General features: G+C 34.8%; 1 protein-coding gene and 1 pseudogene across 1 annotated transcript; both read left to right on the top strand.

Annotated features, from left to right (window-relative positions):
* The first annotated feature begins 587 nt into the window (after positions 1-587).
* On the top strand, positions 588-27,812 carry LOC121984252 (TOM1-like protein 9). The gene is made up of 10 exons (XM_042537091.1): positions 588-900; positions 13,244-13,322; positions 16,194-16,292; positions 16,381-16,497; positions 16,662-16,822; positions 23,054-23,135; positions 24,612-24,697; positions 25,113-25,286; positions 25,635-26,173; positions 26,900-27,812. Exons 1-10 carry the CDS (start codon positions 800-802, stop codon positions 27,520-27,522), a joined length of 2,061 nt encoding a protein of 686 aa, XP_042393025.1. The 5' UTR covers positions 588-799; the 3' UTR covers positions 27,523-27,812.
* On the top strand, positions 4,035-7,701 carry LOC121984253 (annotated as a pseudogene).
* Positions 27,813-27,985: the final 173 nt, after the last annotated feature.

The raw sequence follows: 27,985 nt of genomic DNA on the forward strand, positions 1-27,985 counted from the left end.
GGTGGGAGGAGCTTACCTATAAATGTGCTCATACAACATGATTGGGCTTGATTCATTCTTTTCGGGACGGTCTAGTATCTAGCACATGAGATGTTATCATCATGAGATCTAGGATTCGAATATCGATAAAGTTGAGATAAACGTATTCTTTATGTGTTAGTCACTATTCCAAAGACTAGTAGTCGTTCATGATTTACTTCTTCTATATTAATCTGGGGATAAATTGATAAATATTCAGATGAATATATTCATCTTTCGTCATGATAATTAAACTTATCCAGAAATGAATTTATGAATCAGTTTCACTTTAATGGTTGATTTGAACTTTTTAACTACTTTTTAAATTTATGTTTTAGGAAGTTTGTCATCACGTAAGTTGTCATCTCCTAAAAAAACTGACAAATTTTAGAATATTTTGTATGATTTATATCGGTACGAATAATGTAATTTAAGGTATGATATTTAAGATACGATCAATACATAAATACTGAATCGGATCGGATTTTCCCCCACGGAACAAACAGCCAATCCAATGTCAACACATAAAAACATTTCATTGGCGGCGCCCCAACAAATAAAAAAGGCAAAACAATAATAAAAAAAAAAAGAGAACGCCGACTTGCCTTCTCTCTCGAAGATGAGGGGAAAGCGAATTTGAGTTGTGTGCGCCGGCTTCTTCCTTAGGGATTCGCCTTCGACGCCGTTTCGCCATCTCGATCCCCCTCTTGAGTTGATTCCCTTCCGGCCGCATCCTCCTTGATAGGTTCGTTTACTTGTTTGGGGTTTTGGGGCTTCGGCGATGGCGGGCGCTCTGGTGGATCGAGCCACGAGCGACATGCTCGTCGGTCCGGATTGGTCGATAAACCTTGAGATCTGCGATGTCCTCAATCACGAACCCGGGTATGTGATTCTGCACTGGCTTCTGCTTCCTCTTTCCTTACGTTGTTTATTTCTTTCTTCTCAGTCGGAGTTCCTGCTTCTTTTGTAGCGGATTTCTCTTCAGAGTGTAAATATTGATTTTGGTTGTTGTTTCTTTCGTCTGTTGTTTGCATTTTGCCCCTCCAAATTCTTTCTTGTGGATGTCGGGTTTTATGCTTTTAAGTTAACCTTTTAATTATAAACAAACATAAGGTTTATCGGCCTGGAATTCTCGTCCAATGGGTCAGGTAGGAACTACATCAGAAAAATTGCCTTTTATTTCAATTGTTATGCTTTGGATGAGACTAATGAATTGGAACCATCGTATTCTTATTTAGTATCCAATACCAAAAAAGAATGCTTTGGTTTAGTTGCACTAATAACTGATCATTTCATTTTGCCTTTATTTTTATTTGTACCTTTCCATGTTTCATATTATCGTAGACACTGATCATCTACTACTTTCTCTTTCCTAGAGAAAGGTAACAAAATATATCCATTAAGTGATTGTAATTATCCATTAAAGTGGAGTTTAAAATTTTGGCATACATGTGAATGTTGACTGGACGCCAAGTCAGTTTACTTAAACTGACCTTGCTTCATATCCTGACCGGCATACTTGATGCTGGTATTTTACAGCTCAGTGACATCCTGTTAGCTCCAATCTTCAGTAGTTCATTGTTACTCTATTAATAATTCAAATGATAGTAAGGCAAGAGGCTTGAATGCTGAATATGTTATTCTTCGCCAAGTTCTGAATATTACAGTTGAACGAGTGCAACTGGATTGTTATTGGTGAAACTAGATTGCAGCAAATGATTAATACTCTCACGGGAGGTTGTTTAATGGTTTATGGCATCTTCAATACAAATGTTATTAAGCAGAATTGGTAGACAATGTGATGAGAAAAGTGCAAACTTTGGAGTCTGTTTTTTATGTTTTTTTTTGGGGTGGGGTTGGGGGATTAAAGTTCAAAATTTCAAATTATAATTACATTTGTTACATACTTTAATCCTTAACCTATTTAGATGAGAGAACTAACTTATTAACTTGTCAGACTGCACCATTGATTTAAAATCCTTAAGTCCAAGTTAATAATATCAAACTCATCTAATCTTATAGAACTCCTCTATTAACCCACAATTCACCATGTGGGGCTAAATTACGGTGTTATAATCTCCCCCAATTAAGGCTTGAATCATCACTATTTATTGGCATGTGAGGCATAATGATGGCTCCACTATCGCGGATGCAATCGTTTCCAATACCTCAGCATGGTTTGAATTAGATTGGCTATGATACTAATTAAGTTTTCATAATGTCTTTGTTTGAAACAAATTGCTTAGCAAGTCTTGACAAGTCTGATAACAAGTGATCATGACATTATTACATAAGGTGAACTAAAAGAAGATAATAACGTCTCTAACTTGCTCTTTTTTGCAGTAGGCTCACTATGCCGCTCATTGTAATTTAAAAAATTGTTTATGCAATTGTGGTCAACACAACCGGCAGCTGGATAAGGTTTTCCCCGAGTCAAGGTTAAAGTAATTATATAACAAATGTAAGATCAATAAAATATATAGAAGTGATTAAGAAAAGCAATAGTGGTGCATTTTACTATGAAAGCATAAAACTATAAGGGTATGTTTGGTTCAAGTTATCATGTATAACCAAGGTTATCGGGAATGAAAGATAACTAGAGGATGTTTGGTTCGATTTAGGTAATGCAATAAAACCTCGTTTGTTTGGAGGTTTTAGTACATAACTTAGTGTGATATTTTATCGTATTATTCTTGGTTTAATAATAATAATATTATTATTATTAATAGTGATATATATATATATAAATAAAATTGGATAATTTTTTTATTATTTTAGAATCTTTTTAGATAATTTTATTGGGCTTTAGATTATATCTATTTAATTTATTCCAACTATAGATAGAAGTTGATTCATTTAATTAACTAAAGTTTTAATCAAATACCCAAGTTTAAAAATAAAAAACAAAAAAAATACCATCATCATCTTCCTCCCCTTCGCTGCCCCTTTGTTGTCGCCGCCCACTTGCTGCCTGTCGCTTGCTGCCTGCCGTCCACCGTCGCTCATCGTTGCCACCTCCGGCCGCCACGCTATCGCTGCCCACGGCTCGCCTGCTGCTGCCGCCCACTGCTGCCACCTCCACCACCCACTGCTGCTACTACCACCTCCGTCACCCACTGCTGCTGCCACCTCTGTCACCCACTGTCGCCCACCGCCCATTGTCGTTGCTGCCACCTCCAACTGCCACGAAGCTTCGCGGCGATCTGCACGCGTGAAGGAATGCAGCGTCGCTGTCTGTTGTCACCTCCGCACTGCCCCGTTGCTAATCCGGCACCGCCCGCCGCCCACTGCCCACTGCCCACTGCCGCTCACTGTCGCGGGCGTCGCCCACTGCTGTCGCCCACCACTGCCACCTCTAGCCACCTCTCCACCGCACGTCACATGAAGCTTCGCAGCGAACCTTCGCACCACACCGCCCTGTTGCGCTCCGATCCTTCTTAGGGTAATTTTGAAAAAAAAAAATTGTTTAACCTTCGAAATCGAGAAAAACCTTGGGTGACCCATGGTTTTTTGATTCCAGGTTTGATGCCGAGATTGATGATGTTTGCTGACGTTTCGGAATAAAAAAAAACTTCGGAATCAAGAAAACCCTCGAACCAAACACGGTTATCCTAGATTGCCGCAGGTGGATAAGAGTATAGAATGCAAACCTGAGACACGAGTGACTTGTTGAGAAATGCTGACACTCCTTTGGAGTGGTATACACACCTACTGCAATGTGCCGCAAATTCATGCAGTAAACTTGTTGTTGCCATGTTTGACAATGAGGTCCCAATAAGGGACTACCATGTAACATAATCTACCAATCTTGATTTCCCACATTGTAGGGTAAAACGAGTATTTGGGTATACCATTAATAAGAATATTATTTCATATATATATATATATATATAAGTTGCCATATTTGTATATATTTATTACCATATTATCGGTAATTAATTAGTTAATATATATATATATGGGTCAATTAGGCTAATTGTAAATTAACCTAATTATAATTTCGTAAAATAGATCCTAGTTTGTATATAAATATGTCTCCCTCTTCAATAAAGTTTTATTGTATTCTCTTGATCTCGAATTACATGGTATCAGAGCCATTAGAAATTAAACTTGGATTCTCCTTAGAAATTACATTTCTTCTCCCGTTCTCACTCGCACGATCGATAGATAGGCGTCGCGACCAACGATCGATCGCCACTCCCTGTCCTCATGTTCAGCCACTCGCCGTGTCACTACTCCTTGTCCTCGCTATCAGTCACCGTCTGACTTTCCCAATCACACGCCATCGCCTCGCATCATCATCTTGCGTTGTCGCCTCGGGCCACTGCTGCGGTCTGCCACGCTTGCTCATATCCCATCTCTTCTTTTTGTCTGCCATCGCCTTGCGTTATCTTTCCTTCCTCGTTGCTGTCTTTGCCACGTACTTGTGTGGTTGAGCCCTAGCCGTCATTGTTGGAGACAGGGGCTTAGAGCTCGTCGGCAACAACCTCTTGGTTTCTTGTCATTAACACTACTCGCCGTCCAGTGCCATTGCTGCTACCAAAGGGAGCATCTCTAACCATCTTCATCCGTTGGGTTCATAGCTAGGGGTTTCTTCTTTAGGTTAAAAGAGGAGCCTCCACGTCTCCACAGATCGCAGCAGCTCATCGTTGGTTTGCATCCATCCGGACGACCAACTTCTTGTTCATGGTAAATTTGTGATTCATTATCATTGGTGTTTGCTCTCAGATCCTCCCGTAGCTGTGCTTTCTTCCGTTGCTACGTTTATACTTGTTTTGTTGTTGTGCTTTCTTCCTGTTGCATTTTTTCTTTCCCGCACAAGCTACAAATCTGTGCACCAAGGCTCCATCCTTCTGTTGCTGCATTGTCGTAAGATAAAATCTTATGGCCAAGTATAAGCCTTATATTGTGGCGGATGTAGTGCTCGTGATGTCTAAGATCACAAACCATAAGCTAAATGGTTTGAATTAGTTAGATTGGAGTAAGACTGTTCATCTTTATCTTTAAAGTATTGATAAAGATGGTCATTTGACTGATTATCCTCCTAAAGATGATTCAAAATAAACATGGCTAAGAGAGGATGCTCGCTTGTTTCTTCAGATTTGAAATTGTATTGATAGTGAGGTAATTGGTTGATCAATCACCGTGAATTTGTTAAAGAACTAATGGATTATTTGGAATTCTTGTACTCTGGAAAAGGGAATCTCTTCCGCATGTATGAGGTTTGCAAAGCCTTTTACCGTGTGAAAAAACAAGATCAACCTTTGATCAATTATTTTATGGCATTCAAAAAGACATATGAGGAACTTAATATGTTGTTGCCATTTAGTCCTGATGTGAAGGTTCAACAAATCCAACGAGAGAAGATGGCGGTCATGATCTTCCTTGCTAGTCTATCTCCTAACTTTGAGTCTGCTAAGTCACAAGTTCTCTTTGGTTCTGAGGTCTCCTCTCTACAAGATGTATTCAGTCGCATTCTCCGCACAAAAAGTACTACACCCACTCCGCTTAATGGTGCTTTAGTAAGTCACAATATTAATTATGTGCTTGGAAAATCAACTAGTCACATTGGAAACAAAGGGGAGGTTTTCAGGACTTTCAAACTTGAACGCCTAATTCAAGTGGTATTGTGTGCAATTACTGTCGTAAGCAAGTCATATAAAATTTGAGTATAGAAAGCTTCAGTACAAAAATCAGCAAAGACACTTGGCCCATATTGCATCCACTAATGATGCCTTTGATAAATCAATACTTATTTCTGCAAATAAATATGTCAAGTTCTCAAAATATCAAGAATCATTTGAGTCATCATCTCCCTCTGTCACTGTTATTGTTGATTTAGGTAAACAAAACGCATGTCTTCTTTCCTCATCCTCCAAATGGGTCATTGATTCTAGTGCCACATATCATATGACAGGTAATTCTAGTCTCTTTTCCACTGTTCAGTCCAAAGTTAATAGTCATACTAATACTTTAGCTAATGGGTCTACATCTTGTGTTCGTGGGCTTGGCAATATCAATCTTAACTGTCTTACATTTTGTCTTACATTTACCTAATTTATCAGTTAATTTGCTCTTTGTTAGTCAACTAATTCGTAATCTTAACTGTTGCATCTTATCTTTTCCTAATCATTGTTTATTTTAGGATCTTTTGATGAAGAAGATTATTGGTAAAGGATATGAGTCTGAAGGCCTTTACATTCTTGACACATCGCTCCTAAATTATTTTTCTTGCTCTAGTGTCACTTCTCCGTTTGAGGATCATTCTAGGTTGGGATATCCATCTCTACCTTTGCTAAAAGCTTTGTCCACAATATGGCAAGGTGTCTTCATTAAATTGTGAGTCGTGTCAGTTTACAAAACATCACATCTTAGTTCTTGTCCTAGAGTAAATAAACGTGCTACTACTCTTTTTGAATTAGTTCATTCCGATATTTGGGGCCTTGTCCTGTTTATCTTAATCTGGCTTTAGGTATTTTGTTACTTTTGTCGATGATTACTCTCGTGGGACCTGGTTATATTTAATGGAAAATCGTTTGTCCGGTTTATTTCAGTCGTATATGGGTCAAAATAACATGACCTCTTGCGTTGACGCTTCATCCCAAAATGGTGTAACTAAAATAGGCATCTTCTTGAAACTTCACGGGCCCTTTTATTTCAAATGAATGTTCCCAAACTTTTTTGGGCTGATGCAGTTTCTACAACATGCTTTTTCATTAACCGCTTGCCATTCTCTATTCTTCATGATGAGATCCCTTATAACATCCTTTTTCCCAATAAGTCGTCGTTTCCTATTAATCCTAAGATATTTGGTAGTACTTGTTTTGTTCGAGATGTTCGTGCACATGTCACTAAATTAGATCCCAAGTCTTTGAAATGTATCTTCCTTAGTGATTCTCATCTTTAGAAAGGTTATAGGTGTTATTGTCCCAGTATTAACAAATATCTTATCTCAATTGATGTTACCTTCACGAAAGACACACCTTATTTCTATCCTCACCTATCCCGACTCATCAAAGGAAGGATGATGATTTATCAGTGTATTCCATCACATCCTCCACACTTGTTCCAGAATCGGCTCGTGTCAAGCTTCCTATTATTCAAATCTACTCTAGGCATCACCCCCTAGATTCATATCCTACACCTACTACTTCGCCATCAGATCCAGTCCCAAGCAATGATCTTCCTATTGCGTTATGTTAAGGTAAACGACAATGTTCTTATCCTACTTCTTTGGTTTCTTATAACGGCTTGTCTTCTTCCTCTTGTTCTTTTATTACTTGATTCTCTCTCTATTCCTAAGACTGTGCATGAGGTCATATCTCATCTTGGTTGGAAAGAAGCAATGATAAAGGAGATGAATGCTTTAGATAACAATGACACTTGGGACTTGGTCAATTTCCCTTTAGGGAAACGGGCTATTAGATGCAAATGGGTATTCGTAGTTAAAGTTAATCGGATGGGTCAATTGCTAGATTAAAAGTTCATCTTGTTGCTAAAGGCTATGCTCAGATCTATGGGGTAGATTATTCTGATGTTTTTTAAAGTTGACATTTGTTCAATTATTTATTTTGATGGTTGCTACTTATCATTGACCTTTACCTTAGCTTGATATCAAGAATACTTTTCTTCATGGTGATCTTCACGAGGTGTATATGGAGCAACCTTCTGGTTTTCTTGCTCAAGGGGAGTCATAGCAAGTTTGTCGTTTCGAAAATCTTTATATGGTTTGAAATAAAGTCCTCGTGCTTGGTTTGGAAAATTTAGTAAGATTGTTGAAAATTTTGGTATGTCGAAAAGTAAGTCTGATCATTCTGTGTTCTACAAGTAGTCAGAAACTGATATCATTCTATTAATTGTATATGTAGATGATATTGTTATCACTGTAAGTGATACTACAGGAATTTCATCTCTTAAATCTTTCATTCATACTCAGTTTCATACAAAAGATTTGGGGGTGCTAAAATATTTCTTGGGAGTTGAAATTATGAAGAGTAAAAAAGGTATATTTCTATCTCAAAGAAAATATATCCTTACTTATTAATTGAGGCGGAAAAATTAGGGGCAAAGCCTTGTAGTACTCCAATGACTCATAACATGCATCTCACAAGAGATGAGGAACTATTTAAATATCCTGAATGATATCGAAGGTTGGTTGGGAAGTTGAATTACCTTACCTTAACTTGTCCAGATATTGCATATTCAGTTGTCATCAATTTGTCATCTCCAATCATTCATTATTGGGCAACATTGCAGCAAATTTTGTGTTACTTGAAGGGAGCACCCGGAAGGGGTATTGTATATAAAAATCATGGACACACTCGTATTGAATGTTTTTCAGATGCAGATTAGGCAGGTTCTAAAATGGATAGAAGATCTACTTCAGGTTATTGTATCTTTATTGGAGGAAATTTAGTTTCATGGAAGAGTAAGAAGCAAAATATTGTGTCATGATCTAGTGCAAAGTCAGAATACAGGGCTATGACTCTGTGTGTGAGATAATATGGATATATCAACTCTTAACTGCAATAGGACTTAAACTTTTAGTACTACCTAAACTATGGTGTGATAATCAAGCTGTTATTTATATTGCATCCAATCCTATATTTCATGAGCGAACTAAGCACATTGAAATCGATTCATTTCGTTCGTAAGAAAATTTAACAAAACTTGATTTCTACTGGATATGTGAAGACTGGAGAACAACTCAGGGACATCTTTACAAAAGCTTTAAATGAGGTTCGGTTTGATTATCTTTGTAACAAGTTGGGTATGATTAATATTTATACTCCAACTTGAGGAGTATATATATATATATATATGGGTCAATTAGGCTAATTGTAAATTGGCCTAATTATAATTTCCTAAAATAAATCCTAGTTGGTATATAAATATGTCTTCCTCTTTAATAAAGATGTATTGTATTCTTTTTATCCCGAATTACAAATATGAAGTTGATTATCAAGAGCAAGATAATATACAAATAAAAAAGAATTATTTAACTTTTTATTATGCGAAATAAGTTACTATGTTATGTTATTGTGACGGATGATTTATTAGCCTCCAATCTATTTGTGATGGGTCAATTCTTTCTAATTTTTTTACCACAATTTATACTTAATCAAACCTAAATCAAAGAGTTTGGTTTCATTAAGAATGAATATGAACCTTGTGTCTAAAAAGGATTAGTGGGAGCACCATTATTTTTCTAATCTTGTATGTAGATGATATACTTCTCATTGAAAATGATATCCCTATCTTATAGTTTGTGAAGACTTGACTTGAGAATTATTTTTCAATGAAAGATTTAGGTGAAGCAGTCTTTATTTTAGGCATCAAGATCTATAGAGATAGATTTAAAAGATTACTTGACCTAAGTTAGAGTATATATATTGACAAAGTACTTAATCATTTTTCCATGTAAAATTTTTAAGAAGGGATTTTTGCCAATGTCACATAGAGTGAGCCTTTCAAAGGCTCAGTGTCCCTTTAGTAGGGAGGAAAGGGATAGCATGGACAAAATTCCTTATGCATCTGCTATTGGATCTATCATGTATGCCAAGTTATGTACTCATCCTGATATCTCGTATGCATTAAGCATGACTAGAAGATGCCAGTCAGATCCAGATGAAAGTGACTGGACCGCTATCAAGAATATTCTTAAATACTTGAAAAAAACTAAAGATTATTTCTTAATATATGGAGGTGCTGAGGAGCTCGTTATAAATGGTTACAATGATGCAAGCTTCCAAATCGACAATGATGATTCAAGATCATAGTCAAGTTATGTGTTTTGCTTAAATGATGGTGTTGTGAGTTGGAAGAGTTCAAAGCAAGATACAGTTGATGATTTTGCAATAGAGGCTGAGTATATTGCTATTTCTAATGCAGCAAAAAAGGCTGTTTAGATCAAGAAGTTCATCACAGAACTTGGTGTGGTTCCTAGAATTTCTAACCCAATAGACCTCTATTGTGATAATAATGGAGCTATTGCACAAGCTAAGGAACCCATATCTCATCATCGGTCCAAACACATTCTTTGGCGGTTCCATCTCATTCGAGAGATTATCGATAGAGGAGATGTAATGATATGTAGAGTATTGACTGATAACAACATCGCGGATCCACTAACCAAGGCCTTATCAAAGAGGAAGTATGAGAGTCACACTAGGTCACTCGGTATTAGATACTTCAGTGATTGACTCTAGTGCTAGTGGGAGATTGTTAGTATAAACCCTAAGAGCCAATCATGAGTTAATTAACTTAGGACATATTATATCATATTTATCAATAAAAGGTAATGTTTGATTATTATATTTATTTCATGTTTGTGCTAGCTGAATAAATATAATAATGCTTTAGAATAATGGTTCTAGTCTGTAACATATCAATTGTTGAATTGATTGTGGGAGGTTGTTGATATATATAGAAAACACTATTCTTAATTATTTCTAGTCAAGTATTAATATACAAGGGCAATATTAATACACTAAAACTAGTATGTAGGTTAATTGATGACTTATTCACATAAGACATAGATATAAGATATCAAGTTGACACATAGGTATATATTAGAGAATATGTACTGAATTGACCTGCCATGAGAAGTTTCGGATCGTTATATGAGTGTCATAAATATTCTCATAATGATTATTAATATAAATAGTCCTTAAATCTGAAGTCACTACAATTTCCTACACAACGAGTTATGTACTTTAGTATCGACAAACATCACCTATAATGAGGTGGACTATAAAGTCATTTCATTAGGTATGCAATAGGCTATGTAGAGAGATGTGAGTGATGTAGATGGAATTTGTCCCTTCCATATAATGGAAGAGATATCTAGGAGCCCTTTGATTGAGTAGGACTACTGAAATGCATAAAATCTTGTAGATTGCTTGACAAAGCATATGTATGTATTTGTTAAAGTCATTATCATCTAACTATTGACTAAGCATATTTATTTAGTTTAAAACATTTGAAATAAAAAAAACCCGATAAATTAAAGAAAGATCCCTAAATGAAACTTCAACTTTGCATAGTCCCCATCTTCAAAAAACTTTATTTTCATTCCCTGCATGTAAAGTTTTGTTTGCTTCAACTCCCTCATGCAAAGTTTTGTTTGACTCACCAAGTACACTCTTGATTACTATTTTCAACATGATACCATCTTATCTCATATCGTATTTTAGAGTTATCGTATATTTCACCTAATGCTTGTATTCTTACCTTATTAAATATATTTTGCTTCTCATTCTTTAACTTTCACTACTTAATTTTAGGAGTCGTGTATATTTTCCTTCTATTGATGCAATGATTGAGGTGTATATCCAACATTATCTTCCTAACCATAAGAAAGTTAATTTGCGATTTATTATTCCAACTTTTAAACATGACCAAATGTTTTTCTCTTTTCTTAAAAACATATTGGCTAATATAAGGTCATATGTTATTGCAAAATCCAATATAGTTTTCCTTTTTTATTTCTTGTTCCAAACTCATAACTCCATGCATCCTCTAATATTTCTCATTTTTCACTTCGACATGCACATTTAGATCACCTTCTATTTAAATTATTTTATTTGGCCGAATGTTTTATAATATTTCATCTAGGCCGCCCTAAAATCTTAATTTGATATCTCCATACTACTTGAGATGTATATATGTTAATTATATTTATAGTTTCTTTCGCCACTACTTGAGAGCTATAATTCTATCATTCTTTCTAACTACTTACTTCATCCTTTAACGAACTATCTACAACAATATTCGCTTCGTTTCTTGTTTTACTCTTTTCTATGTACTATAAATTAGAATCCGAGTTTTTTCTATTATTTTTACCTTCTCGCTATTCATTTTGTCTTTTATACACGTAAAATATTAATTCTTCTCTTAATCATAGTATCTACTACCTTCATTATTTTATAGTGAGAGTTTTGTTCCATGTTTCAAAGTTTATACTATTAGTTTTCTTGTAATATTTATTCAATATAAGTCAATCATACAATATAAAATATATAATACAACAATATAGAATAACTAATATGCATATAATTATCAAAAATATTTTTCATTTTCAAAAGAATGACTGACTTTAACATTTGCCAGTTACATACTACCACATTAGAAACTTAATTTGTTGGTCTTTTTTCTAGAGCAAGATATCACAAAAGTCCTCAAATGAGTTTTTGACCATCATACAAATTGAACTATATTTTTCTTTTCACATCATCAGTTATCTCACATAATCACTCAACTTGTTGGACTTCTTGAGTGCTCAAACTGTCAAAACAGTATATTGCATGTGCAATGCAATCCCTTGCCTCTGTAGAAACTTGAAGATTAGTCAGGATCATTGGTAGACAACCATAAGAATCCAACAACACTAAGAATAATTCACAAGGTCTCTTGTTTCGATATCAAGGTCATCTTCACATGTTCAGACAAGTTCTCTCATAGATAGAGGATTCACGTTACGCTATTGTGTTGTTTTGGCAGAACATTAATTCTTTTGGAAGAGAGTATCAAATTGTTGTAGTTAGGTCAAGTGCAAAGGCAGCACCTAGAACTATCATCCTAACAATATAGGCTCATTTAGATCAGATAATTGATGACTGTGTTGAGATATTCTTCTGCAGAGGCAATAGAGTTGTACTAGTATAATTAAGCTACTTTGTGCAACCACTAGTCCGGTGTTCTATGAGAGGATGAACCACAATGTATTGGAGACCTAATTATAAACACCATATATTCTACAGGGTAATGTGTAATGATATGATCCCCCCTAACTTGTGCCTTGTTGAACCAAATAGAAGTCATTGTCACAAGTTAAACAGTTTGATATTAGAAAATTACATGCTTGGTTATGTTATTCCCCATAGAAATCTTGTGTTCCATGACCAACAGCCCTGTTCCCTCTATTATCAATTGCAAGTCTGTTTCTCCGTGGCCTAAGTGATTAGAGTTTAAAAATCAAACTTTGAAAAAAAAAATACATTAACTGATCCTTATACCCACATTTATGGCCCCACCTAGAATCTTTCATTTACCTTTGCCCTTTGGTTCTTAATATCCTTGGCCATGTATTTGTGCTGCATCTCTTCTTGAGAGAATTATGTTTCTTGCCATTTAATATATGTTCATTATCAACTGTATATTTCACAGTATCTGATAATTCAAAGCTTTTCCAAGTAGTGATCCAATTCATTGCTTTGGTTTACAGACAAGCTAAAGAAGTGGTAAAGATACTGAAGAAACGTATTGCACATAAAAATTCAAAGGTTCAACTTCTTGCACTTACGGTAAGTTCATCAAACAGTTGGGTTTCAGTTATCACGATATCATTTGGAACTATTCTTATTGGGTTTTCTGTTGGGTTCAATTATTATGATATCTGCTGGAGCTATTCTTATTGGGTTTTCAACATTGTAATGTTGATTCAACCATGTTAATGAGTTGGTTAATTTATACTTCTTTTCATCCTTGTATGTGGCATTGTAACCGAACATCGTGACTGCATTTATCTTGTTTTCTAGAGCCACTTTTTATTGGGCTTTCAACATTGTTGATGTATTATTTGAAAGATAAAATAGATAAAGAATAATTATTCCTAGAATAGAGTAAAGAACAACTATTCCTTATCAATTAGAATAACTATAATAATATATGTCATTTTTGCAACTATGAGGATTTATGGGGAATAGAATAACTATTCATATCAACTGATTACACCATTATGTTTTTCTATTTTCAACATTAATATATTAATTAATATAATTAAATTTAAAATAATTTTCACTTATTTTTTTATTTTAATGTGTATCAAGATGAATTGATATAACTTCTACTCCTATAATCTTCTTTTTATAGTTTTCATCCATTTGATTTGTTTACTTTCAAAAAACAAGAATATACCAATTAGATAATCAATTAAATTAGATTTTTAGACAATAACTAAAGAAATAAAAATATTACTTGGATTCGGCTTAGGACTTGCTAAAGCATGCTGAGTGTCGACATGGTATGCTATGTATTAACATGATTGACAAGGGTAACACAAAAAGGGTTATCCATGTTGATTAGTATTGGAACATGAATAGATACGTCTCAACCATGCAATCTAACATCATTTAAGATTTCAATTCATGGTTGAAAGAAAAATTGCTAAAACTGATCTCAAGGGGCATGCGAGGTGCTAAAGTAGGAGGATGCTCTACCTTCTCCACACCAACCCATTGCTGCTCTAAGTGCTGCCCTGTAAAGGAGCAGTTGCAACTTTAAGCTCAACATTGATTCACCATTTTTCATTTCTCAGCTGGGATTCACAGGTAGTAGGATCTGAGGGAAGCACCAAGCAAAGGTTGGGTCACCACTGGATAGATCTGGAAAGACCGCAAATCATAAGGCTTGAATGTCTTTGATGGCCTTGACGAAATTAGTTGTGTCTGCAGTCAAGTCGATATAGTGAGAAGTAGCATGGAGAGGACAACACAAAGGTGAAAGATCATACTCTTGGCAGTGTTCAACAAGGAGTAAGGCAAGTGTCGGTGTAACATAAGAGGCTTGCCAGATATGGTAGTTTGCGATGGTGGACATGTGAGGGCGAAGTCTCTCTAAAGATATGTGTTGTTGAAGATGCTTGAGATGGAGGCATCACGTAGAGAAAGGTTGGGAATCCAAAGGTTTCCAATGAGATGCTTGCCCTGAAGTCACCAGGAGGTTGCATGTTCGTGGATGTCTATGCCTCACCATATGGAGATAGATAGGGGAAGAGTTACAAACTCTTTGTGGAGGATTAGCATGGTTGCAAACACAGGAAGAAGTTGAGGTGCCTTTTCATTGCAGGTGGGCATATTTGGAGATGGGTATTGCATGTGGAGGAGGAGTTCCCACACATCCTTCAGTTATTTTTTTTATCTCCTCTTTCTGTCTCTTTCATGATTACCACTTCACATGGAATCCAAATCCCATGTGCAAAAAACTAGTGTCCTCTTTATCAATTGTACTTGTAGATATGCCTTTGGTCAAAGTCTTAGTAGTACCATTCTAGAGAGTCGATGCTGCATTCTCCTGCTTCCATACATGTTTCTCTATACCCTGTGTGTTCCTCCACGTGATCTTGGTATTGCTGCTCCAAAGCAGTTTCTCTTCCAGATCTTGCTTTGTGGGGTTCTTAATTTCTACTGCAATCATTTGTTCCTTCAATATGTGATCTGTTTTGCCTTTTCCCTGTTAATTGAATGATCTGCACTGCCAGCTCCTTGTATGTCCATGGGCAAGACAACCTCTGCACTCTTCTTCAGGTTGCACAGTGAGGGAGTCCTTGGTCATTCTTCTTCCTTAAGCTTCCCCTTGTTCTTATCCTCTTTTACCGTGACCTCCCAGGCCACTTCTTGCATTTTGACATTGCTTTGGATCTCTTTGTTCCTTCTTTAAGCACATCATCTTCTCCATTAAAGACCTAAAACCACAAGAGGTAAAGCATTACGTTCTCAGTGTGGTACTTCTAGTGAAGGGTCATGTTGTCCTATCCATCTCCTGGGGAAAAATGTCTCAGTCTCATTTCACTACTAGCAAAGAGCCATACTATCTTATCCATCTTTGTCTCCAAGACCCTTGAGCTTTCCTTTCCCTCAGGTGATTAGGTTCTATGGTATATGTTGTTTAAGGAGATTCTCACTCAAGAGATTTGTTCTCAAGAAACCTTAGAGAGAATCCCACTCAGGAGGCCACTCTCTTGGTAAGGCATACAGTTCAAGAAACCTTAGACCTATCTACCAAGATAGAGAGACTTGTTTTTTTCTGGGTTGTCATAATTGGTGTTGCTACTACCACAGGGCAGCCTATGTTTCTGATGGCTCTTTAAATGACATCACTAATCCAAGCATTAATATGCTGGACGTTACATGTTAGAGCATATCATGATATTGACATGCACAAAGTGAAGTTGCTTGTGATGGAAATGCCAGTGCATACCTTATCAATGTTTGGCTTGTGGTTATTGGCGATCTCATATGACAACTAGGATAACAGGCTATCATGTTTAAGTATCCCTTTTGCCATGAAAAAAAGGTCTTGCTCAACTCTGATAAAGGTTTCTTTTGTCTGATTTAATATGATTCTGATATACCCTTGTTTTTCTTATCTAAATTCCAACTAATTTTTTTTTTCAGCTTTTAGAAACAATCATTAAAAATTGTGGCGACATTGTGCACATGCATGTTGCTGAGAAGGATATATTGCATGAGATGGTCAAGATTGTCAAAAAGAAGGTTCTTGTTTCTCTCATTCAGATGCATCACTATTTTCTATACTTGCTGATAAGACTGAATCTTGTTTCCTTGGTCTTTTTTCATACAGCAATCTGATTTTCATGTTAAGGAAAAAGTACTCATATTAATAGATACATGGCAAGAAGCTTTTGGTGGCCCTCGGGCAAGATATCCACAATATTTTGCAGCCTATCAGGAACTGTTGGTATGCTTTTGTATTTTTTAAGCCGCCTTAAAGATAGCTTGTTGCTATTACAGATGTTATTTATCAAAAAAATGTTTAAAGATGTGAACTAGTTAAAGTTTTGGTAGACAATGATCATGTTTGCCAATAACTTTCTTTTCTTTAATTTCTTATGTTTTGCTCAGAGAGGTGGTGCTGTTTTCCCTCCGAGAACAAAAACGTCTCCACCTATCTTTACTCCTCCACAGACACAACCTCTGCGAACTTATCCTCCATCCATGCGAAGCCCTGGTTATCAAACTGAACCACCTGAGTCTTCAGTTGCATCTGAATTTCCTGCTTTGAGGTACTTAATTATGTTCTCATAATTTTCTTTTGTGTTGTTGAGTATATATTCCTTGTTAGCTACTTTCTTTTTTGTTTTTCACTTTGATGGCTTACCTTGTCTAGTAGTACTGTGTCTATTCAAGGGAAAGGGCTATTTTAGTAAGCCTGGGACATCAAAACATTTAAGTTATAAGAAAGTATGGCTTTTGGGATGCCTTGCCATGTAGGGGCTATGGTTAATACCTGTTATTGAAGACAAATTTTTAGTTCATTAGCATGAAATATACAATTTCCATTGTACTTTTTTAACAAAAAGTTCTTCATTCACTCTTTATCTGTTTCACTTTCATTTTTTTTCCAACACATTCATTTCTTATATTTATTGTGTATGTCAGCTAATATGAAAATTTGGAAAGTACTGATGGTGGTACTAAGTAATAAAGATTGGGCTTTCCAACAGTATAAATGTAAGCCTATGATCTTAACCAGATTTGTTGAGGTGAGATCATCACTCATATGAGACAAGAGGGGTATTTACCATTTGAGTATCTCGATATGCAAAGGATGGGCTCAGGAGTTAGGTGCCAGAAGTGATCCATCTTCAACGCTTGGATTGCAATGAAAACTAGCAAAAGATTCTCATATTTTTGTGGGCCAATCTTGTACTGATATTCGTGATAATTAGGAGAATATTAAACATAATAAGTTTACAGGAGCAAAATGAGTTGGAGAGAAATAATGAGAAGAAATATGCAATATATAGGCTTTAAATTTGTGTTCATTGTGAAAGTTCAAATTAAAAATGGAATAGGTATCATCTTAGATAATGATAAGGCTGTCAAGAAGTAGCATTGGCATAATATATTGAAACACACTGATAATTCTCATGTTTTTTTTTCCTGCTGGTCATCTCTTTATTCACTCTTTACCCAGCAATTCCTGTTTTCTTGATTCTGGTCTTCTTTGGTGATGGCTCCAGCATGAGTGAGCTCCTAAATTGTTATCCTGAACTTTTCTACTCTTTAGGTTGAGCTATGGGATTAAGCTATGATAGAAGTCATTTATTCCAATTATATGACACAGTCAGTACCTAGGAGAATATTAACTACACGAGTGTATGAGTTGCAGGTAGTTATAGATTGTAGTGTTTCAACCACTAGACTTGTTGGATTATTGTTTTTGATGTAGCATAAGAGTAGGGATGACAATTTCCTCCGAATCCGATGGAGGATCCGATACCTGACTCGAATGGAGGAGGGTATGAAGGGATTTTTTGGAACAGATTAAATAATCGGGTAATCAGGTATGGAAATTTTCAGATTCGGATATGGATGCGGATCTGATAGAATCTTTCCCATATCTGATCTGAATATTCGATTAAATTATTCATCTTTCTTTTCTCTGATTTTTCAGATTTCAACCACACTTCTATATTACTTACATCTATTAAAAAATATTTCTTTTATCAGAACCACTAATAGGGAAAGGTGATGAAATGTTTCAGAAAAACTGGCGTCTGCAGTATGTCCTAAGTTTCTATCATTCTATATATATATATATAAAAGACAGGTTCTTCTATGAAAATTTACATAAATGATTTCACTTGCATGATCAGTTCGTGCCATGTCAAATCAATTTCTTAAAATCTCACTATCTAAAAAGAAAAAAGCTATAAGATAGCAATCAAACCTACCATTTGATATTACACCCATTGTACGTTAGACAAAAGTATAGATGGTAATAGGATATATGGGTAAGGTATGGATATCCGATCCTCCGATGGGTATGGGGATGTGGATGGATATAAAAAATAGGGACGAGGATGAAGGATATGGAATCCGATCCAAATCCAACCCATTGTCATCCCTACACAAGAGTGCTTTTATATCAAATTGATGCAACATTTGATCAAATTAAATCAGGATAAAATTGATGAAGCACAAGATAATTATCTCACATACAGAACTTCTACAAATAATTGAACAAGGAAAATACTCTTAAGCACTTTTATAGAGTGATAATATGATTTGTTCTTTGTGAAATAATATCTTAGTTCATTCCTAATAAAACTCTAACAAACTTTTTGTAAAAACTCTAAACAACTTTTTCAAATTCTTTAAAAAAAATTATCTACAAAATATTTAAACAATTTAGATAGTTCTAAAACTTTGAATAAATTTAAATGAGATTTGAAAAGTGATTTTTCTCCAACCAAGGAGAACTTGACTCAGGTGAGATGTTAACACTTTTTCCCATTGCCAATTTCATGCAAAAAGTATAAATGACCTTTCCAAGTTTGTTGAGCATGATCTCTTATTATGCTTTCTCGGGTGACCTTTTCAATGATTGATTTCTCCTTTATTTTTGGTCGCCCCTACCAATGAATAGGAAAGTGCATTAACTTTTCATAGCATGAAGATGATGACCACAATTTCATAGTAATCTTTGGGTGTAAAAGAGAAAATATTGAGGATGAATACAAATAAACGCTATCTTTAATAAAGCCAGCATTTAAAGGAGGTTCAAATTTCTCCCAGTAAATCTACACATTCTTCAATTTTAAAATTGAATTAGTGTTTAAATAAATTGGCATTTAATTAGTTAGTTAAATAAATGACATGTTAAATAAACTAGCTTTATAATCAAATTTCATCTCAACGTAGCTTCAAAAGTATATGATATGAGATAAATTGGATTTATATTGCAAGATGAGAATTTATCATATTACTAGTTATTTTATAGTAATTATTTTTAATATAATTTTATTCCTAGTATGGACACACGTCTCTTGTTACTTCTCATTAGAACTCTTTGTAAGGTGGCTAGTAAATAAAGAAACTAAGACAATCTTTTAAGTGATGAATAACTGGACAAAATACACATACTTATAGGATTTTTAATTGATTTTCCAATTTTAAAATTGATGTTGTCCATTCTTAATTCATGATATGTGGCTTCTGAACGATATATAACTTGTGAGCCCAAATCTAAGTCATACTAAGTTACTAACAATTTTTTCTTTATTCAAGTTATTAGAGAAGTTCCTTAAAGTTAATTTATCATACATTTTTAGGGTAAAATTAACAAAGTATTTTTTCCCCCAGATTTCAACTCTTTTATTTTAATTAGAAGTTCTTTGATATTAAGTGAACTAGAGGCTTTTGATAACATCTTTGATTTTGATTTTGGGCTCTATTAAATTATGAAGGGACATATTTTTTAATATTATTTTTTCATTTTATGTCAATATATGATGGTTTTTGTGTCTATCATGTAATGGGTTTTAAACATTTTGCTAAAATTCTCTACCAACTTCTACAGTTTGTTGTTGGTAAATCGTGCTCGTTTAGTAAAGGTCATCTTATAAGGACGAAAATATTCCTTAATGTCAACTAACCAATCTTTAAATTTTCTAGGGTTTCCTTTTCCATCAAAAGTAACATTGTCATGCTTAGGCTATATTGATTGTGATTCTCACTCATTCTCATGGAAATATATTGGCTCTTCTCTACCAGCTTCTACAACTTTGCCGGGAATGATGATTATAAAGTAAAGCAATGTGATAAATAAAATACAATGCAGAAAGATACTGAGTAACAGGGACAAAAACTAACATGTGAGTAAATAACAAACTATCTACATGAATGAAACTTTGTGCTTTTAAGAATAATATACGATCATACACAAACATTTATGAAAAAAACTAATTAAATGTAAGAAATGTAAATTTATCAACTAGATAAACAAATAAAAGATGATTAATGAGATGATGAGGTTGCCCCAAGTTGGAATCTCTAATCTAGCAAATTTTTTGTTGCAATAGTGTTGTAGTGATCTGGATTGCTTATTTTGCAATATGCCTTGGACCAAATCCAAATAGTGTATGCCTCCACTTGAATTAATCTCATTCCCTCAATTTTATAGCCCCCGCGGGTTGACGTAGTTGGTATATGCATGGGTGTTTGCTCTAATAGGTCTTGGGCTTAATTCCCAGCTGGTGCAAAATACCTTGTTGAGTGTGTGACCTCTCCCATGAAAAGGCCGCTGCTATAGGGCAAAATGCCCCTCGTGATTTACCTGTGTATCTTGCTATGGGGCCGGCGATACTGGGCCACTTGGGATGCGCGATATCACCTTTTGCTTCAATTCCCTCAATTTTGTACCAAATGCCTAGATCCCTTATTTTAATTAAACTGAAGATGTTCTATTAATTAGCAAATTGGACCAGATCTGTTCCTTCAACGAACGTGCCTATGGCTTTTTCTTTTTTTATTTCCTGTGGATAGCTAGCTTCCTATGGATAGATCCTTTCCTTGGTCAGGGAGGATTGTCAATGAAGATGCGGTGTGGAGATGGTAGATGGGTGGAATTGTTTGATCAGGAAAGGCAATGAAGGCTTCATCAATGGATGAGCAGTGGGGTGGCACAAAAGAGGTGGCGGATGGACGTGGAATGGTGAAGAACACATGGGGGGAAATGGAAGTATTAAACATTCAATTGTGAATTTAACATAGCATCAATTTGAACTCTTAAATCACATAGAACATTAGGAAAGAATTAATCAATAAAAGGATGACTATTTAACAGAAAAAAAAGAGATAGGATATTCCTAACTCCTTTTATATATTGACGATAAGATTTATTCTTTTGTAAACTAATAACTTAGTTACTCCTATCTAAACTGTAACAAACTTTTTCTAAACAAGGTCTAATTTTTTTTTATATCACGCTAAAAATTTAAGTAACTTTGACAACTTTGAAATTAAAAACAAATTTAATTTGGATTTGAAAATTTCAGTTGCATTAGTTTCCTCTATTCACACTTTATATCCATAGTTTTTCATGCTATACTAGATTACTACTAACTTGAAGAGGAGCATTTTGGTTCACATGCAGGGAATGAAATCTCGAGCTGTGTAACAGAAGGAAGAAGGAATCAAGATTACGACTTACCCAGAAGGAAGCATTGGCGAAAGATTAGGGTTTAGGGCGAGGCGACGGTGAAGCTGAGGCGACGTCGAGGCGGTGACGGTGAGGCGACAGTAAGGCGATGGCGGCAAGCAAGGGGGAGCAGGGAATCGCGATGAGAGCAGCAGGGAAGAAGCGGAATCGCGATGAGAGAAAAAGTTAGATTTTATTAAATCATTAAATTATATATAGAATTTCTAATTTCTAATTTATTATTATATAAATTATAATTATATATTATATAAATTAAAAATTAATTAAATAAACTTTTAATTAATAAATATAATTATAATATATAATTTTATAATTTTTATTTAAAATATAAAAAATAATATATAGTTATATAATTTAAAATAATTTTTATGAATTTAAAATAGATTAAAATTTTATAAAAATGTTTAAAATAATTTTAAAATTTTATAAATAATTTTTAAAAATTTAATTGTTAAAAAATAAAAATAAAAATATATATAATTATTTCAAATAAATTTGATTTTAGAATGCAATATAAACTATATATATATATATAAATTAATAAATAAATAATTAGTATAATTATTATACATAATATTTTTTTTCTAAGAATTAATTTGATTTGAGATTTGAAACCATGAATATTAACATACATAGCTTTCTACTTTTAGATTATTACTTCCTAAGCATATGTAATACATATTTTTATTAGAAGTTTTATACGGTCAAGCTACACTAAATTAATATACAACTTATTCTTAAATTATATATATATATATATATATATATATATATATAAAGGGGAGCCTTAGCGCAACGGTAAAGTTGTTGCCATGTGACCAAAAGGTCACGGGTTCGAATCTTGGAAACAACCTCTTGCAAAAAGCAGGGTAAGACTGCGTACAATGGATTATTCCTCGGGATCCCGCATGAAGGGAGCTTCGTGCACTGGGCTGCCCTTTTATATATATATATATATATATATATATATATATATATATATATATATATATATATATATATATATTGAAATCGCATCGGCACGGCACGATACGATATCGTTCCGGTTTGGAACTGAAACCTCGGCACGGATCGAGATTTTAAACCTTGCTCACATGTACTGATAATTCCATTCAATTTTGCATCTTCACTGAAATTCAGAATGTTGGTGGTATAGATGTTCTTGCTGAGATGTTAAATTCTTTAGATCCTAGAAAATCCATGGTTTTTCATGCTATACTAGATTACTACACACTTGAAGAGTAGCATTTTGGCTCACATGTACTGATAATTCCATTCAATTTTGCAGCCTCACTGAAATTCAGAATGCTGGTGGTATTGTAGATGTTCTTGCTGACATGTTAAATGCTTTAGATCCTAGAAATAAAGAGGTATGGTTTGCTTTGAGACTTGATGTTGTTTCTTTTACCCATTCAAATAGTACTTCTAATTTTGGCATAGTTGTAGAATGTGAGAGCAACATTGTCATCAAGATCCTACCTAGTCACAGATCTTGAAATTTAACAGTGTCATCACCGTTGTTGGTCATCAAACCATGTTTGCACAAACCATTTGAGGTTGGCTTATGGATCTTATGGCTTCTTCAAGTTCGATACAAGATTGTAATACTAGTTAAAATTCAAATCATTCAAACATTTTATTATTATACAAATTAGAGTTTTCTTTGGTTTCCTCCCCCTTTACACCTTGATTATCTTGAATCCCTTCAATGTGGTTGTTTTGTTAATCAATTTTCTTTCACTTTATTATTTATTCGAGCTACATCTATCACTCTTGAATGATAGCTTGTTTCAATCATAGCTTTCTCAAATCTGCCGCATTGAGTTTTACATATTTTCTAACACCTCTTTAACCTTTGTAAGCATGGTATCTCTACTTAGATATTTTCAACAATACAATTCTAGAAGCTCCTCTCCATTTCAACTGCTCACTTCAATCCTCTCAACAATATTTTAGTCAATATCTCCTTGTTAAGATATTTAAAAATCTTACTCTCATCCATTTCAACAGTTACATCAAGTCTTTCTTACAATTGAAAAGAAACTCATATATTCTCAAATCTACTCATCTTGGATATAATTGGTGAGGTTTATCTAGTACCACTATTAAAAATAAACATTTCTGAACATCATATTTAGCATTAACATATCTATTAATTTCCAATATCTAGATTATTATCACATATTCTAATATCATAAAACATAATTTACAAAATTTCTACAGTGAATATATATACAGTATAATATAGATGATAACTACTGCAAGTAGTAACCTTTTAAAAGATTGGCATGAAAAATTAAGGTCTTTATTCAGAAAGGGTTCAAAGTTCCTTCGACGATATGACATGAAAAATTAAGGTTTATTTTAACAAATGCTAAACTTTAAAATGTTTATGTTAATACAACTCTATTCCAATATTTGATTAAGTCAAGGTTGTCATGCTCGAGATTCTACCTAGGAATCGGTGGGGAAGCATAGGAATGAGTCATGAGTTTGAAAGATTCCAACCCAATTTAAACCCTACTTGTAGTTTGGACCATTGAGGCTAATTTGGGTTGGAGGAATCTTAAGAATCTAAGAGCTAGATTGTGTGCAAGTTTTGTTTTTATATCTTGGTCCAATGTCCAGTTTGAAGGGAATAAAAAACTAAAGCTGATTCCCCACTTTTGAAGGGAGTTTTGTTTATAGATTGTCTTAGTTGCATTCTCTGGAGTTAGAAGTTATGTCTCAGATTGAGTTGATAACAATACTTTTTTACCTTTAGAAATCCATTTATGATAAACACTATCTGTGCAAATTTTATATTTAATGTTGAATTTTCTTAACCAGAGTGATTTTATATGCAGGGGCTTAAACAAGAGGTAATTACTGACCTTGTCAGTCAATGCCGTACCTATAGACAGAGAGTTGTCCATCTTGTTAACACAACATCGTAAGTCCTCTACTTCTTTCATTTTCTATGAAATTTTTGAAAGATCCAGTCTAGTGAAGTTATGTAGTAGTTCATCTTCTTGTGCAAAAGTGATGATCTATATGGCTAAGAAGTTTTCTATTTGTATCTACATCACTATTTATAGTTAAAAATAGCAAAAACTTTGCGCATTCAATTCACATTATTTGAACTTCTTGTATCATTCTTCTTTCCTTTGCCTGCCTTGCTTTATTTTTTCAACTCTCTATTATGTTTCTTGATGATGGCATATTAAAGTTGAATGTTCTGTTACCAACATCTTCTATCTGATGTTACATTTAAAATTTTATTTCGTAAGTTATCTGGTTTTGCTCATCACTTGTCATGAGTGAGTTTTTTTTTTTTTTGCCATAATCCAAGTCTTGCTTTATTACAGAGATGAGGAGCGACTTAGCCAAGGACTTGCTTTGAATGATAATTTACAGAAAGTACTAGCAAAGCATGATGCTATAGCTGCTGGAATTGCAGTTCCTGTTGAGAAACAGCAAAAATCTCTCCAGACACTTATAGATGCTAATGCTTCTTCATCTAGCAAAGTTTCAGTCCAAAGGTAAGAACCTTTTTATTTCTGTAGGTGGTAGTTGCTACTCTTGAGTCTTGAAGCCATGCCCATGTTATAATAATTTTGAATTTTTTATACAAAATTTTTAGGTCAGCTGTTGCTTACAATAGGTTCCTGCAAGAATTCACCTCATCTGAAATCTTTAAGTATAGTTTGAAGATTCTTACTATCCTCAAAGCTTAATAAATTCAACTCACCAAAATTAGCAGATGGTGTTAATGAAAGATTTGAACAACTTCCATAGAAACCTTAGTAATTTTTGGCTTACACCTATAATACTAGGGATAATTTGATGCTCTTTTTTATTTCTATTTGATTTTTGACATTCTGGGATAGGTTGTCAGCTACAAGCACGAGTGCAAATAACCAACCTCCTCTACAGCAATTATTGTCGCCCACACCACCTCAACCTGATGGTCCAAAATCTTCTTCAGTTAAATTAGATCCAAATATGGACCTTCTTAGTGGTGACAACTATAACAAACCTGCAAAGGACGATCTACTAGCTCTAGTTCCTGTTGACCAACCAGCTACAATTTCTGCTTCAGACCAGAACATTTTAGCTCTTGCAGACATGTTTCCCCCAACCAACATTAGCAGTAGCACACCTCCAACCAACTCATTTGATTCAAATTCTGCATTTCCACCACAACAGATATATCCTGCTGGATCCGGATCCAATCTTCAGATGCAACTCCAGCAAACATCACAATCACATGCAGCGCCCTTTGGTAATGGAAGTATTCCAAACTCAGTGGCATCCCAATTTGAACAGGCAAGCTATAATAATGGGGTACAGCTAAACCAGGCAACAAATGCATGGAATGGTCAACTTACTCCAGCGCACAATCCACAGCAGGAAACCCTGGGCCATGGTAAGATCATTTTTAATCCTTCTTTTACCTGTTCTTTGTTTCTATTTAGCAGTTTTTTTATTAATTTTATTCTCTCTCTCTTTTCTTTCCATTCATTGTGTTTGTTTCTGGACACAGCTATCTGTAATAGAGTAAGGATGAATTGCTAAAATGGGAAAATGCACTTACTTTCTTGCAGTGTTTGCATAGCATAAGGTCTTTGTTTTCCTTATTAATTCTTTAATGAGTAAAGTATGCCTAGTTTTGTGCCTGTTGAATATACTTGCATTCTTATCTTAAACAATACAATTGTATTTATGTATGATGTACACATGGGCATACGTCCATGCACATGTGACTTCTTATGAAAATGTGAATATATGTCATTATATTTCTGGAACGGCTAGTGCACTCTCATCTCACTTATCTCAATTTTTTTATCAATTAATTAATTTCTCAATGGTTGTGTGCCAAGTGTGTACGAGTATGCATACATGTCTTATTAGGCATTAACTTTAAGACTAGACATCCATGCGCATGGCTAATGCGAGCTACCAAATCAGGATTCCTTGATGATACTTATTGCCAAGAAAGAATGTTGTGGAGAGCTTCAACTGTTCTGAAAAAGAATTATTTATCATAGTTTTAAACATTATAAACGCAATTAACAGAAACATTTCCTTGGAAAGTTGTACCTACACTTATTTGCTTGGATAGTTAGATGGCTGTTCTTTCATTCTATTGCAGTTGCAACTGAACAAGACGAGGCTTTTCCCCCGCCACCCTGGGAATCACAACCAATGCAGAATGAAATAGCTGGCTTGAAGCCTCAACCACTCCAAGCCGAGCAAGTTGGAGCTGTACAACCTCAACCCATGCCAGGTGGACAGATGGCGGGGATGCATCCACAGCATATGTTGGGTGTCCAGCTTCCTGGGGGTTTACAACCTCAATTTGGGCCAAGCGGTCAATTTCCAGGCATCTATCCTCCAATGCATAACAGTCAGGTGATGCCTATGTATCCGCAACAAATGCTCGGAGGTTATGTAGGTACGAGTCAACAGACAATGCAAGGGTTTCAGCCAACAGGTTATGGATATGGCCAGCAACCTGAAGCTCAGTACTATGATCCATCGAGATCTGCATATGCTTATTCCAGTCCGAATGAGCTCCCACAGAGAATGTATGGGCTCTCTGTACAGGATAGTAACTCTTACTCAAGCATGACTTCTTCCTACCAGATGCCTTTATCCTCCCCCTCATATGTGCACAAATCGAACAAACCATCGAAGTCACAGGATAATCTTTTCGGTGATCTTGTTAGTATGGCGAAAACAAAGCAAAATAAACCCACTGCTAGTAAAAGTTGAAAGCTTGTGAAACATACGGAGCTATTTTTTTTTCCCTTTTACAAATTGTTCCAGTTATGGCGTCTTTCTTTCAATGTATTTTCCCGTCTCCACATTTGTTAAGTCTCTTCTACTAGCAATGATATATATATTTGTATCTTCATGGGAAAAATGTCGAGGTTGATTAGAAAGATATTAGAACTTATTGCTTTCACATCTGATTTGTTCCAATCTCTGAGCTTGACGGCTAGATTGAGTGTAATTCTGGAACTAGCTTCTGAATAAGTATAGTGTTTGCTTGGTTCAAATTACCTTTGTGGTTTAACTTGCAAGAGTTGAGGTTGATTAGAAAGATTTCTAATTACCTATTCATTTCACATCTGATTTGTTCCAATTTCCGAGCTTGAAGCCAAAAGTCTAAATCGAGGGCACGTATAGTGCTTGCTTGTTTCAATGTACCATTGTGTAAAATTATTATCATGTG

This window comes from Zingiber officinale, chromosome 5B (assembly GCF_018446385.1).
Source record: "Zingiber officinale cultivar Zhangliang chromosome 5B, Zo_v1.1, whole genome shotgun sequence".
In the NCBI taxonomy this organism is placed as follows: domain Eukaryota; kingdom Viridiplantae; phylum Streptophyta; class Magnoliopsida; order Zingiberales; family Zingiberaceae; genus Zingiber; species Zingiber officinale.

Excerpts from the sequence above, each read along its gene's own strand:
- LOC121984252 (XM_042537091.1), top strand. The coding sequence starts at position 800 with ATGGCGGGCGCTCTGGTGGATCGAGCCACGAGCGACATGCTCGTCGGT. Across the intron at positions 16,293-16,380 it reads TCAAGATTGTCAAAAAGAAG|CAATCTGATTTTCATGTTAA; the intron begins GTTCTTGTTTCT and ends TTTTTCATACAG. Across the intron at positions 26,174-26,899 it reads GCAGGAAACCCTGGGCCATG|TTGCAACTGAACAAGACGAG; the intron begins GTAAGATCATTT and ends ATTCTATTGCAG.